Source organism: Mirounga leonina, unplaced genomic scaffold (genome assembly GCF_011800145.1).
Source record: "Mirounga leonina isolate KUSES-001 unplaced genomic scaffold, KU_Mleo_1.0 Mir_150, whole genome shotgun sequence".
NCBI lineage: Eukaryota > Metazoa > Chordata > Mammalia > Carnivora > Phocidae > Mirounga > Mirounga leonina.
The window spans coordinates 21,391,138-21,406,022 of NW_023270374.1; the positions used below are offsets into that span (position 1 = coordinate 21,391,138).

The 14,885-nt window shown below is 42.8% G+C and overlaps 1 protein-coding gene across 9 annotated transcripts in view; it reads right to left on the bottom strand.

Annotated features, from left to right (window-relative positions):
* Positions 1 to 14,885, bottom strand: part of PTPRA (protein tyrosine phosphatase receptor type A) — a 163,273-nt gene that overhangs the window by 20,798 nt on the left and 127,590 nt on the right. For all 9 annotated transcript variants that reach the window (XM_035005994.1, XM_035005999.1, XM_035005995.1 and 6 more), the window contains 5 exons: positions 11,127 to 11,217; positions 9,671 to 9,747; positions 6,043 to 6,079; positions 1,762 to 1,859; positions 520 to 639 (listed from right to left, as the gene is read on the bottom strand). In XM_035005994.1, the coding sequence (XP_034861885.1) occupies positions 520 to 639; positions 1,762 to 1,859; positions 6,043 to 6,079; positions 9,671 to 9,747; positions 11,127 to 11,217 (423 nt within the window). The remainder of the gene's footprint in view (positions 1 to 519; positions 640 to 1,761; positions 1,860 to 6,042; positions 6,080 to 9,670; positions 9,748 to 11,126; positions 11,218 to 14,885) is intronic.

Here is a 14,885-nt window from a genome sequence, read left to right on the forward strand (position 1 = left end):
TCAGCTGACAGATGCGCAACGTGAAACTCAAGAGAAGTGGCCCAGTCAAGGTCTAGGAACTACTCAATGGCAAGGTCAGAACTGAAATGCAGCTCTCCTGACTCTTGGTGGGCCCTCCTTTTACAGCGCCACCCCGCCCCTCAGCCGAGGGCAGCCTGTGCTCAACCTTCCAGGGCCGCTCTGGAGGACCAAGAGCAGGGGCCACCACATCCTTCACGTCAGGATCCTCTGGAGCAAGAGGAGGTAAGTCAAGTACCCAGAAGATTATACCACCTCCCGAGGCACTTGGCTCATACCTACAATGCTCAAACTCTATCTCAGTAATACTTTTTTCTCCTGCTCATGAAAATGCTTCTCCCTTAGCTTTGACAGAGTTCCCTGAGAGCCCAGATCTCTGGTTTCAGAGTCCAAACAGACCTCACACTCAGTGATTCCCGACCACCCTGAGCAGGAGGGCGGATCACCCAGTCTGTTCTACCCTCTTAGTGGTCAGCAGAGAAAGGAGGCAGGAGACAGTACCTGCTGAATGCAGAACTTTCGCACTGTGTAGTCCACCAGGACGGTCACATCCTCTACCGACACACGGATATTCCCATAGGTCCAGCAGCCTTGGTCTGGCCAGTACTGGGCACACTTACACTGGAAAGGAACAGACATGCATCCCTTGATGACCTCAAACCTCCTGCCCCCAGCAGACGTGAAGAACGTGAAGCAAAGAACCACAAAAGCCCAGAAAGAAGTCCCCAGAAAGTTCCCAGAGAAGGCCTCTTCTCTCACCTTGGTCACTGCAGACTTATTTTACTTTTTTCAAGTTTCTTAGCTTCCATCCTGTTTAGCAGTATCTCTTGATTTTTACATAGCCCCAGCCCTATACTTCTCATTCTTTCCCACCCTGTTCCCTCAGTTCAGGGCAAACTGGAAATTACTTTACCTACAAAATGTGCCCTTCCACAATATCCCAGGTTATGATCTAGGGACAGGACTGTCTGATCCCCTGGAACCAGCAACCTGCTGAGGGGGTTATCAAGGCGGAATGATGCCTTCTCTGGTGCCTGGGCCTTGAACAGCTTCCAAGAGTTAGAGGTCAGGTTGGAGGAAACGATCCTATAGCCCAGTCCTAATGCTATCCCTCTTAAGCACCGCAGAGCTGCTGATTAACATGTCCAACACCCCAGGGTGGGGATCAAGGTAACTTAAGGGCCATTTTGGGAAAAGACTGTCATGAATGGGGGGGGGGGGGTTCCTCTCTAGAACTTGATCCAGAGCTCAGGACTGGTTCTGGCTGTGACACAGTGATGGGGCTGTCCAGGCATGGACTTGGCAGCCACAGCCACAAAAAGAAAAAGGCACAGGGATCAGGCCAGGGCCTCAGATTCCCTTGCACCCCACAGGTTCTCAGTTTATACAGCTCCCCCTCTGCTGACTCAGAGGAGGTACAGGAAACCAGGAGAATGAGGGATTGGAGAGGCCAAGGGAAAAAAGCTCCTCTGCAGCTTTTCCTTAGCAAATGGCCCAAGTCTTTCTTCCAGGTTGTTTTGAAACCAGGGTGAGCTGTCTGACTACGAGGCATGGGGAATGGACCCTAGGCACACCCCTGAGGTTCACCTGAGACTTCCAGGCCCTAGGAAAGTCTAGTAAGCACACTGGCCTGGGTTCCGCCTGGATGAATGATGGGCACAGGAGCCACAAAGAATGGACAGCCCAGGCTCAAACACAGAGGAGTTCCTCTGCTAGTCATGCCTATCTAATTTCTTCACTCACCTCCTTTCTCTCCTTCAGGTTGGTCACCATGACAATGGTGGCTGTGTTTTGTTCCCAGATCATCCTCCAGAAATCATTCACTGTTTCTTCTTTTGGTCCTAAAGTAGCCAATAGCAAAGATGAGGAGAACACATACCAAGGGGAAAAAATCTGCTGGGAAATTGGGAACATTCATTCCTGACTTTTGGAAGCCTGTGCCCACATGTTCTCAGCTAAATATCCAATCCATCTATCCATCCCCCCACCCACTAAGTGAACATTTCCCATCCACCCTGTATGTGTCTGGCACTTCACTAGGAAGTGAAGTGGGGGACAGGAGGTTTCAAAATGTAAAGAGAACACAAATAATGTCTCCCAAGGATATTACAGATGAAGATTAGAAATCATAACTGCTCACTAAATACCCATGTTATTGGCCAGCCAGTGAGCTAAATGCTTTATATCTCATTTACTCCTTCCTATCATGCTCTTAGGTAGGTGTTGTTAGCCACAGAGATGCTAGGTGACTTGCTCAAGCTAGAATTTAAAATTTACCACCATCCAGCCTTTTCCAAAAAGCTGCTGGGAGATTTCTAAACAAAAATGAGGGAGCAGGGCGCCTGAGTGGCTCAGTTGGTTAAGCGACTGCCTTCAGCTCAGGTCATGATCCTGGAGTCCCTGGATCGAGTCCCACATCGGGCTCCCTGCTCAACAGGGGGTCTGCTTCTCCCTCTGATCCTCTCCCCTCCCGTGCTGTCTCTCACCCTCTCACTCTCAAATAATAAATAAATAAATAAAATCTTTAAAAAAAAAAAATGAGGGAGCAAACAAAGAGAAAGAAAAGGGATCTAACAGGATAGAGGCTAATGGAATTCCCTGGGTGTTGGTGAAGGAAAGGCTCAGGATGTTAACTCTTGACAGAGGCTAGAGGGCAACTAATCCAAAATGGAACTGAAGAAAGAAGGTTCTAAAAGGACCTCAGGATAAAAAAAAAATAAAAAAATTAAACTTTATGTTTCTGAAGGTACTGAAAGGAAATATATACTTCTAGTGGAGAGTCTGGGGGAGAGTGGAGTCAGTGCTAGGTATATAAAAAACTAGTGCTAGGTATATAAAAAGCTAAGTAAATGGGGGGAAAAAAGGTAATTATTAACTCTTGGAAAAAAGGAAAATCAAAAGCTGTATAAAACATAATACTTTAGTTGTAAATAATATTCTCTCAGCCCTAAATTGTGATTTAACTCTACTGGGAGAATGGGGAAAAGGGACATGTGTATGCATATCTGTCTGAGTGTGAGACAGTCTGTAAGACAATTAAGTAAATTATCATCTATCATAAGAAGTCATCAACAGATAAAAATGGTTGAATTATAGTAAAAAAGTGAAGAGGAAAGGGGGGAGAACTTTGTTTTTATATGCCTTGTAATACCTTTTTGACTTTCTTAAACTTAGTAGTAAGAAAAACAAATAATGACAGAGTGGACACATGCCAACAAGATGTACAGAGGTAGAGTTATTCCACTGCCTGGCAAAGTTAGGAAAATCTCCTGGAAGTGGTGACAGTTGAGCCATATGTTAGGGTAGATGAGGTGGATAGGAGTTTAGAAAGGGGATAGAGGGAGAAGAAATGCTCCAGGCAGAGGTGCAGGGGACAGCAGCAAGAAAGAGCATGAGATTTCCAGGGACTATAAGGAGTTCAATGGGGTTATAATGTAGGGTACATGGAATGGTAGATAGAGGTGGAAAGACAGGTATCAGAATCTAAAGGGGTGGAGGCCAGGCTAAGGAAGGCTTGTTGTATACATAATGGAAAATCGTAGGGTTTTCATGAGTCCTAACAAGAGTTTTGCATCAATAAAGGCTATCTGGTGGAAGAAATGCAAGGAGCAAGGCTGGGACCTAGAGGATCAATCAGTTAGGCTACTACAATAGAGCCGGAACAAAAGATGGGAATAAGGCAGTGTGGCAGAGGACCACTCATATTCAGAGCAAGGAAGAGGTAGGAGATCTGGATGATCCCAAATCTGGTTGATTAGATGAACTGCCTTCCATTCATGGTGATAGCCAGAGAATACAGGAAAAAAGCAGTTGGGGGCGGGGGGGGGGGGGTGAAGAAGAGACATATTTTAGTGAGGTCTCTCTTTTTTTTTTAAGATTTTATTTTTAAGTAATCTCTACACCCAGTGTGAGGCTCAAACCCACAACCTTGAGATCAAGAGTCTCATCCTCCACTGACTGAACCAGCCAGGAACCCTAAGACATATTTTAGTTTTTGATGTTGAAGAGTATGTGGAGGTATCCAGGTGGTGGGGTAGAAAACTTGTTTGAAGGGGCACCTGGGTAGCTCAGTCAGTTAAGCATCTGCCTTCGGCTCTGGTCATGATCCTAGGGTCCTGGGATTGAGCCCCATGTCGGGCTCCCTGCTCAGTGGGGAGTCTGCTTCTCCCTCTCCCTCTGCCCTAACCCCCCTTCTTGTGCACTCTTCTCTCTTTCAAATAAATAAATAAAATTAGGGAAAAGAAGGGAAAGGGAAAGGGGAGGGGGAGGGGGAGGGGGAGGGGGAGGGAAGGGAAGGAAGGAAGGAAGAAAGAAAGAAAGAAAGAAAGAAAAAATGGCTCAGAAGTTCAAGAGAGTCAGCAGCCAGTCAAACAGAGGTGGGTATTAGATGAGGTCTCTCAAAGAGAATACAGAGGAGAAGAAAAGAAGGGTCAAAAAGAGAATGTCGGAGATCTTCAGCATTATTCAAGTTCAGACAGAAAAAGCCTTGGAGGAAGACTAAGGACGAGCAGATGGAGAAGCAGAACTGAGAAATGGTGCCATGAAAGACAAGAATGGAGTTTCAAGGAAGTAGTTATCCACAGATTTGGGGAGAAACTATATTTAAGAGGGCGAAAGAAGAATAAGAGCCAGAGAAGGAATATTTAGAAAAGTGAGAAAAATCAAGAACTGAATGTCAGGAAGTAACAGAGGAGAATTTCAAGGAGTGTGAAGTACTGTGGAGAGGTTCAAGAGGATGGGAGTCTGAGAAAAGGTCCATCAGAAAATCATAGGTGACCTTAATTCAACAAATATCTTAGCATCAACAAGGCCCCATGGCAAATAAAGCAAGGAAGAGATTGCACATGACTGTTGGTGCTAGAATGATCAATGAGTAGGAGGCAGCTGAGTTGTGCTTCAGAGGGGAGACCTCACTTGATGGATGGCTACAGAGGGTGAGAGAAAGCAGAGCCTGGTTAGGTAATGGCCAGGCCCCAGTGGGAGACTGTAAGGGCAAGAAGGATCTAAGGTTTTTCTCAGCCACCTTATTTTACCTCTTTGTTTTATCTCTAACAGAACTTCCTGCAATGAAAATGTTTCATATCTGGACTAATATGGTAGTCTCTAGCCACATGTAGCTATTAAGACTTAAAATGTTACTAGTATGATTGAGAAACTGAATTTTAAATAGCCCCATGTGGCTAGTGGCTATTGTATTGAACAGCATAGCCACTTACTAGAACTTCCGTTAATTTTGGTGTAAATTGTCCTCTACCAACTAAAGACCCCAAAAAGGCATGGACCATCTCCTGTTTTATTCCTCTACATATCCCTATCACCTAGGCCAGTGCCTGGCACATAATAGATGGCCAATAAACATTTGCTGAATGGCTAAATAAATGGGCTTTGATGGACCATAATAACATCAATTACTTTATAGTGCAGCAAATATCAAGATATTTTTACTAGGATCCCAAAGATGGAGAACACTTATTAAAACTTGGACCTATGGAAATGTGTGCAGGGCACGTAGAAGGCAATGGCACTAGGTCCCTGCTCTGAGGGTTCCTAGACCACTTTTCTGTGAATAATAGAGGAGCTCTTGCCCAACAACTGGGGGAGGAGATGAGCCAGCCTGGACCCTGTGAGGTGGCCAACCCTCTCTGGAGACTGAATCCAAATTCAAACTCTCAGAAGCCTGGCTTGAACCTAAGGTTCCCATTAGGCCCCAAGACAGAGGACCTCATTAGACTGTGGTATGTGTGTGTGTATGTATGTATGTGTGTGCGTGTGTAGCCTTCTCCAGTCTTTTTTATGCACATACACAAAAGGACTTCTTTAACAGGATCCCTGGATACTAAGTCATCAAGATGAAGGCCCTTAGTTATAAATGAGCAAGGCAGATTGTACTTCTTTCAGGTGATAGTAATGACAGAAAAGTTACTGCGTTCTGATTAATCTATTTAGTATCTGAAAGAAAAAAAGTCCAAATACACTAATGAACTCATGGTTAAGCCCAAAAGTAAAAAATTATCATTACTTTACCTTGTGCAGCAATGAATTTGTTCTTTTCTTGGTAGCCCTGAGGGTAGGGTGGGGGAGGAGTGAGGGATAAAAAGAAAGTGAGAACCAAAAATGGATAGGAATGATATTTTTCAGACTCCCAACCAGTTAACAAAGCCTCCCTTGTGAAAAGGTGCAGGCAATTAACAAGATTTCCATTCTAGAAATTTCCAAAGGATTAGCTTTGGATACCAGGAATCAAAGATTACAAAGATCACATGGTCTAGGTAGTCTTCTCAAAGCGAATTATTAATGAACACTGGTGTAAAAACATCCAAATACCAACACCTAGGCTAGACCTTGTTTCTGATGCTTTCTAAGGAGCTGACAATCTAGGTCTTAGTGTTAACCCTCCAAGGTAGAAGCATACTGTGGTGGCTCCAGGGATGAAGCTGGGCCCACATCCAGAAGGAAAAGGGGTTCAATTCTTCTTCTTTTTTTTTTTTTTTAAAGATTTTATTTATTTATTTGACAGAGAGAGACACAGCGAGAGAGGGAACACAAGCAGGGGGAGTGGGAGAGGGAGAAGCAGGCTCCCCGCAGAGCAGGGAGCCCGATGCGGGACTCGATCCCAGGACCCTGGGATCATGACCTGAGCTGAAGGCAGTCGCTTAACCAACTGAGCCACCCAGGCGCCCGGGGTTCAATTCTTCTAAGGGGTTATTTCCTTGATAATGCTTTACTCAGGTGCAAAAACCTTCGGGGAAGAGCCTGTGGGTATGAGGAATAGTTCCCAGTGTCAGACAACAGGGTTCTCCATTATAGGTCGGGGAGGACAAGAAGCAAAGGGGCCTGGGAATGTCACTTAACAGATAAGGAACCTTGGAAAAACTAACAACTGGCAGTATCTTTCTTTTTCAGTTTTTACTGTTTTAGTTATACATCTTTTCAACCTCACTGTCTAAACGTAGTGTTCACTTGAGAAGTCCTAGGTAAGTGAAAAATCATCTGACTTAAGGATTATAAATCACCCTCTGTTGCTTGAAGACAGCCATAAGATGGGCAATGAGGGAGGAGGCAGCTTCACAGATGGGACACCATGTCACACCAAGATGACGATGTGAAATACAAGTCTGCAAGGCAGTGGCAGAATAAAGGAAGGGGCCTGAGTCTGAGAAGCCACGTCCTATTCCAGTTCAAACAAGAGCAGGGCAGGGTTGCTTCCTAGCACAGAAGGAGAAAGCTTTAGGCCTCGAGAGATGGACATATTTAAAGTCAGTAACAAGAAGCTTGTTAAAATTTTTCTTGAGAAGGAGAATTTAAGTTTCTACAAATATTCTAAGCATTAGAAGACAGAAACTGAGAAAGGCTTAATTTGTTTATAACTAAACTTGTCATTAAAACTGAGAAACTCGGGGCGCCTGAGTGGCTCAGTCGTTAACTGTCTGCCTTCGGCTCAGGTCATGGTCCCAGGGTCCTGGGATCGAGCCCCACATCGGGCTCCCTGCTCAGCGGGAAGCCCGCTTCTCCCTCTCCCACTCCCCCTACTTGTGTTCCCTCTCTCGCTTTGTCTCTGTCAAATAAATAAATAAATAATCTAAAAAACAAAACAAAACAAAACTGAGAAACTCTTGGAATTTGTTAAGCCATATTATATCCCTGCTCCACGAGAAGGCACTAATTTCTCACAGGAGCATGTGGGCCATGAACAGCTTAAAAGCACCGTTGGAGGGCCCAGCCCCAAAGTGCTTCCTATCCCAACCAAGAGTGTGCCATATGTCCCCTATGAACGCATGCTGACATTGTGATATGGCAGCACTGCTTAACCAGTAAGGTATAACTAGAATGAGGCAAATGTACTCGTGTTATGATCAAGGGAAAGAAAAATGTGGCTCCCTGGTTCCTGAGAGGTCTCTGGATTCTGAAAGTCAAATCCTAGGCTAGCTCTAGGGGGTAGCTACATTCCTATCAGTTAAAAATTAAAACACTTCTAAAGACCCTACTCTAAAGACATCTAGAGGTAAGTGAGGAAACTGGTCCCTCTTAAGACTCCAGGCTAGAAGCCTACCTGCCAAATGTGCCACTGTCTGTTTCATCACCTCCTGTGACCAATGTCAGGTTTGCTTTTGGACCTTTGTGTTTTCCAAACCACAGGTCTCATTCTCCCCTGCCTGTTGCCACCACTCCATGGTGCTGGGTACCACTTCTCTTCAAGATTCCCATATGATCTTAGCTCTCTGCAAGAAGGGCTTGGTAAGGGATTGCCAAGCATGGAAATGGGGATTAACTGTAACTGGACAATAAGGTTCTTATTGGGGTGAACAAAATGTTTTAGAAGTAAGCGGTGGGGTGCCTGGGTAGCTCAGTTGGTTAAGCGTCTGACTTCGGCTCAGGTCATATCTCGGAGCCCCTGTGTTGGGCTCCATGCTCAGCAGGAAGTCTGCTTGTTCCTCTCCCTCTGCCCCTCCCCACACTCGTGACATCTCTCTCTCTCTCACTCAAATAAATAAAAACAAAAAAAAAGAGGTGCAAGTTTCTTTGAGGTTATGAAAATATTCTGAAGTTGACTAGCGATGATTGTACATATCTGTGAATATTCGAAAAACCAGAGCTGTAAACTTTAAATGGGTGAAAATTACGGTATGTGAATTACACCTCAATAAAGTTGTTTTGTGACCTGCTTATTTCACTTAGCATAATGTCTTCGAAGTTGTAACATGTATCAGAATTTCCTCTCTTTTTTGAGACTGAATAATAGTCTATTGTATGCATATACAACACTTTACTTATCTATTCATCCACTGAAGGACACTTGGGTTGATTCCACCTTTTGGTTATTGTGATTAATGCTGCTGTGAACACGGTGTGCAAATTCTATAGGTATTCTCTTCATACATCCTCCTTCAGTACTCAGGCTTACTCTTGCTAGCTTGTGCTCACTTGTGCGCTCTCTTTTTTAAACTTTCTTTACTGGCTCCTCACACAGCCTACAAAACATATTCAAGTCTCTTGGCCCATTTCTGTAAACATTCTCTAAATCACCACTAAAAAACCTCCTCCCAGTTTCAGCTCTTCCCTTAGGCTTCCCTTTGGTTCATACTAGATATAACTAACCAGACTTACCTGGTGTCAGATATTCTTGTCCTGTTCTTCTCCCTTACTTTTACCAAAGATGGCAAGACCTGCTTTTGTTCTTAGTTATCTGAATAAGCTCAAAAAGGATTCACTGACTCTTACAGAAAAGTACACATTTAGATTTGCATGGGAAATCTTTGGGAATGACTACGGGTAAGCATAAGAATACACATGAAACTATCTGATCTGTAAAAAAAAAAAAACTGTTTTGGTCTTGGGGTGCCTGGGTGGCTCAGTCATTAAGCATCTGCCTTCAGCTCAGGTCATGATCCTGGGGTCCTGGGATCGAGCCCCACACTGGGCTCCCTGCTCAGCAGGGGAGCCCGACTCTCCCTCTGCCTGCCGCTCCTCTGCTGTGCTCTGACAAATAAATACAATCTTTAAAAAAATTTTTTTTGGTCTCTTAAAAAATTTAGACTACTCAGAGAAAACTTGAAATGATAAATATTCCTTCTAATGTGCAGCCGGGAAGGAGCCGGTAGATGGTAGCCAATAGTCATTCAAGGTAATAATGAGAAAAGCTTAAGTTCCTTACATTGATGAATGAAGCATTGATGTAATCAGAATCTGGGACTCCTTCAACCGGTGTCAGATGGACTCTAGAGTGATCATCTAGGAAAAAAAATTAATGTTTCAGTTAATGATACAATCAGGCCAGTTGAGACATCTGTGCCTATGTGCACAGAGACACACATGTATTAAGATGTTACTGCAACATTGTTTATAACAGGGGCGCCTGGGTGGCTCAGTCGTTAAGCGTCTGCCTTCGTTTGGCTCAAGTCATAATCCCATAGTCCTGGGATCGAGCCCGCATCGGGCTCGCTGCTCAGTTGGAAACTGCTTCTCCCTCTCCCACTCCCCCTGCTTGAGTTCCCTCTCTCGCTGTGTCTCTGTCAAAAAATAAATAAAATCTTTTAAAAAAACAAAACAAAATACAACATTGTTTATAACAGAAAAAATGTGGACACATCTTAGCCATCATTCAGAGACTAGTTAAATAAAGACAGATCCACAACATGGAACAGTAAGGAGCTGATAAAAAGGAAAGTGAGTATTTCTGTTTCTTGACAGATGAACTGCCAATATACATTTTTTTAAAAAGATTTTATTTATTTATTTATTTGACACAGAGAGACACATCGAGAGAGGGAACACAAGCAGGGAGAGTGGGAGAGGGAGACGCGGGCTTCCCGCTGAGCAGGGAGCCCGATGTGGGGCTCGATCCCAGGACCCAGGGATCACGACCTGAGCCAAAGGCAGACGCTTGACAACTGAGCCACCCAGGCGCCCCTGCCAATATACACTGTTAAAAGAAAAAAGTCAGAGCAATGTAATAAGGATACCAATTACATTTAAAAAATATGTGTAATATATGTATGCATATATTCACAAGTGAATAAGAAGACATTAAGTATCTATAAATGCCTCAAACAGTGGTCTCTAATATATTTTGCACCCAAAAATACACCAGAAATTTTTTTAAAGGATAAATTTTTTTTGAAAAGGCAATTAAAAAAAACAAAGCAAAGTTCAAACATTTTGCTGTCATATCCCACTGGATTATACATATATCCCATTCTGGAGACCACTGGCTTAGACAAATGTCTGTTACAAGGTTATAAATCAACTGATTAGCAATGACTAACTCTGGGAAAGGGCTATGAAGAGAACTCTGTATTAGGATTTCTTTGCCATAAGCACTACAAAACACCATTAACAACCACGCACATCCTATCTGGTTCCGGTGAAAAAGCTCCTCTTGACTTAGAAACTTTAGGCCTGCCACAAAAACCTGGTCAACTTCCCTGACTGAACTTTATGAGCACCTGGGTCACTCTGGGTGACCATAAAGCCTCTTCCAGCCCAAAGGCTTGACCCCACTCTTACTACCAGCCCTCCTATGATCAACCACAAGATTCATTCCACCCTCAAAAAATCTGGTTAGAGATGCAGTTTCAGATTATATGCCAGGAAACTCTGCAAACACTCACAAGGCAAGATGTTTACATATCGATTTTTTTCCTTGTTTTCCTCCTTGGAGGCAGCTTCACAGGTGGCTTGGATAGGACAAGCAGGGAGAGCCTAGAAGGTTAAGAGAAATTAGAAGAAGTTACTAAAAGGGATAAACACCAAACATACAAAATGCTGCACCATTCCCTGACCTGACAGTAAGTTCTACCCTAACTTGGGGGACAAAGATGGGCCCAGGTGAACACTTGCAGCCTAACACAGAGAATGCACCTCTCCTCTAAACAGCCTGCAAGCTCCTTAGAGTTTAACACCAAGAATCCCCTGGGGGCGGAATGCCCTTACTGTTACTATAAGCGCAGCAAGCTCTTTATATGATTACTGTGTGGTTAGGGACCTGTTACAATGCGGGGTCAAAATGGACCACCCCTGTAAACAGGAATGGGGACATAACTGAAGGGATGGGCCATTTATCCCCATGTTAACTAACATGCGAAGATGAGAAGCATCTCAGAGTGAACCACACAGGAGGGGTCTGGATGGTCAGCTGAGTTAGGCCATCTCTAAGGACCTGAAGGGAATGACAGCCCAGTTTCTAGTATCATGCGGCAAGGAAGCAAGGACAGGCAGGTGGGTGGGAGAACATATACATGGACGCAGCAGTTAGGAAGCAGAGGATTAGAGGGAGGTGACATTGAACCTGCAGGAGTTTTGGAGCAAATGTAAATTAGCTAGCACTGGGAAGCGTGGGGGTAAAAGTAAATGGTTTGACATGAGACAGTCTGGACTGTATGAACTTGAGAAAATTTGTTGAACTTTCTAGGACCACATTTCCTCATCTGTAAAACTGGGTTAATAGTATCTGCCACATAAGAAGTAAATACCATAATCTCAAGTCTAGCACAGAGTAAGTATTCAATAAATTAGTTTTATAGGATTGGGAAGCTAAGCTTTACTATTTGAACCACTTTCCTCTTATGTGTTCGATATATTCAAAAATAAGAAAGCAAAAAAGGAAATAGTTCAAAATTCCAACCTAGACAACCTTTCTGACAAGTGATTTGGAAATGTTTTATGAGCCTTAAAATATCTATACTTTGACCTAGCAACTCCACTTCTGAGAATCTAGCCTAAAGAAATAAAAATCTCTTTGTTCACATTATTTATCGTTGTTTGGAACGACCCAAAACTGAAAACAACCTTAGTATTCAGCAGTAGGGGAACAGTTAAGTAAATTATGGTTCATGTATTACTTTTCATTTGTTTTTTCAAGATATAGATTAGGTACCTATTAGGTACCAGGATAAATACAGAGCAAATACTGGTGAATCAATCATATACATAGTTCTTGTTCTCAAGGACAATACAAACTTGTGAAAGACATTAAACAAATAAAACATATAAATTACATAACATGATAAATACAATGAAAGAACAGAATGCTATTACAGAAGTATCAGAAAGCCTAAGAAATACCCAAATTTAGATTAAGGGTAGGTCTCTATGAGGAAGGAGGAGTGTGAAAAATAGTATTCAAGGCACAGAGACCAGCATCTATGATGACCTAGAGGCAGGAGAAGGCCTGGCTGTTTGAGCTAACTGAAAGGTCAGTGAGGGTATTATATAGACAATGTGGGTAGTGGGGATGGCAAGAGGAAGTGGATGAGAGGGGTTTGGCAAGGTTAGATCACACAAGTTCATGTAGGTCCCTGAATGGGGAGTTTGAATTTTAAGTGCATGAGGAAACCATTCAAGGTTTTTCAACTGCAATCCAGTTTACATGTTAAAGAATCACTCTGGCTGCTATGTGGAAAAGGGACCAGGGGGAAAGCAAGAATAGGACCAGGGAAGGATGATGGTATAAGGAAAGATGCATCTGACATACATTCTGTAGTTAGAGATGGAATGAAGGGAAGGTGGGTTGGGGAGAGAAAGAGACAGGAATAAAGGATGACTCTCAGGTGTCTAACTTTGATAATAATAATAAAAAAAATCATTAAATAAAAGAAATGCCAGCCTTAAGAGCAACTTGTTTTTCCAGACAGATGCAAAAGCTTTAAGAAGGGAGCAAATACACTTCCTGGGAACCAGCAAGATAATGGTAGTAGAAATTAAAGTGGAAGACCCTAACATGAGTCAGGGTCTCATACTCCGTCTGCCTTCAGTTACTCGAGTCTCCTTTCAGAGTTAAAATGCTGCTGGTTCTATATGTCATTTTACTGAGAGAGGCAATTCTTTGGACCCTATGCTGCCAATACATAAAGGGGAAAAGAGAGTTTCCTGGGCTGGACTCTTATGCACAGAACAGAGACCTTACTTAAGACTGGAGTTTCCCAATTCACCTTTGGTTTGCCTTCTTCCAGACACGGTAGATTTCTGTAGGTTTCCGCCCTGGTACAGGGCAGGATGAGATACAAGTTTTTAATGCCTTCATAACTAAGCCAGAGGCATTATTTTCCCTGTACACCCTTGTCTAAAATGATGTAGAAAAGAAATAGTGACAGCAGGACTCTTGAAAATAGTCCTCAGGGGTCAGTTATGACAATGACCACACCTCATAGTCCTATCAGCATTCCTAGCTCCCCACAGTCATGATGAAGAAAAACTAGGGTCTCCACCCAGGCTGAGATCCCTAAAAGGAAAGTCAGGAAGAAACAGGAGCTATTGTTCGGGAAGAGAAAACAAAGGGCCTGCTCTAGAGAACCTGGTGTTATATGCGAAGGGTCAGACTGAAGAGCCTGTGGCAGGGATGAAAACAAGGTGAACCCTATTCTTTTAGCTTCTACTCTGAAAAACCTAGCTCACAGAGCTAGGCACAAGCAGGTGACCCAGGCTACCAGATGTTAAAATCTCTAGAAACACTAGGTGGCATCAAAGACCATTTCATCCCCTGCTTAAGCCTTTACTGGGGATAAGGCTATGTATGAAATCATTTTTTTAAAATGTCAAAGTTTTTAAAAAAATTGTTTTTCAATTGTTACATTTATAAAAAAGAAGGATATCCATCGCACAACTTAACTTAGAAGTTCTCTTTGGGCCCTTTCTCTTCATACCCTCTTTTTCTCCCTCCCACAAGTAAATTTAGAATTTTGTGTTATCATCACCTTGCTTTATCTGTATACCATGCACTTTGTATCCTCAAACAATATATATATTTTTTGTTCAGTCTATTTTTTGATAAAAGTGGAATCATAATCAAATGCTGACTTTTTTTTCTTGCCTGACATTATATTCTGAAGATTCACTCAGGCTGTTGCAGGTAGCCAAAGTTCATTCACTTCAACTACTCTGAAGCACTCTGTTTTGAGACCATACCAACATTTATTTATCCATTCTACTACTGATGAATATTTGGGTTGTTTACAGTTAATAATCCTGCCTCAAACACTAATTTGTGTTTCCTCATGCACACATACAAGCATTTCAAGTACGAGAATCTTTACCCTTACCAGATAAGGCCAAACTGTTTTTTCGAGATAACTGTACCAATTTACACTCCCACCAGCAATATAAAGTGTTCCAGTTGTTCTGGATCTTCACCAACGTTTGCTACTGTCAGACTTTAAATTTATCAAATGTAGGCTTTACTTTTCTGATTATTAATGAAGTTCACCATCTTTCCACAGTTTACTGGTCAAAAGAGTTCCCTCTTCTGTGAAGTACCTAGTCAAGTGTTTCCCCTATTTTTCAACAGGATTGTTTATTTTCTTATTAATCTGTGGGAGTTCTTTATATATTCTAGATATTCATCCTTTGTCAGTACAAACGTTACAAATATATTT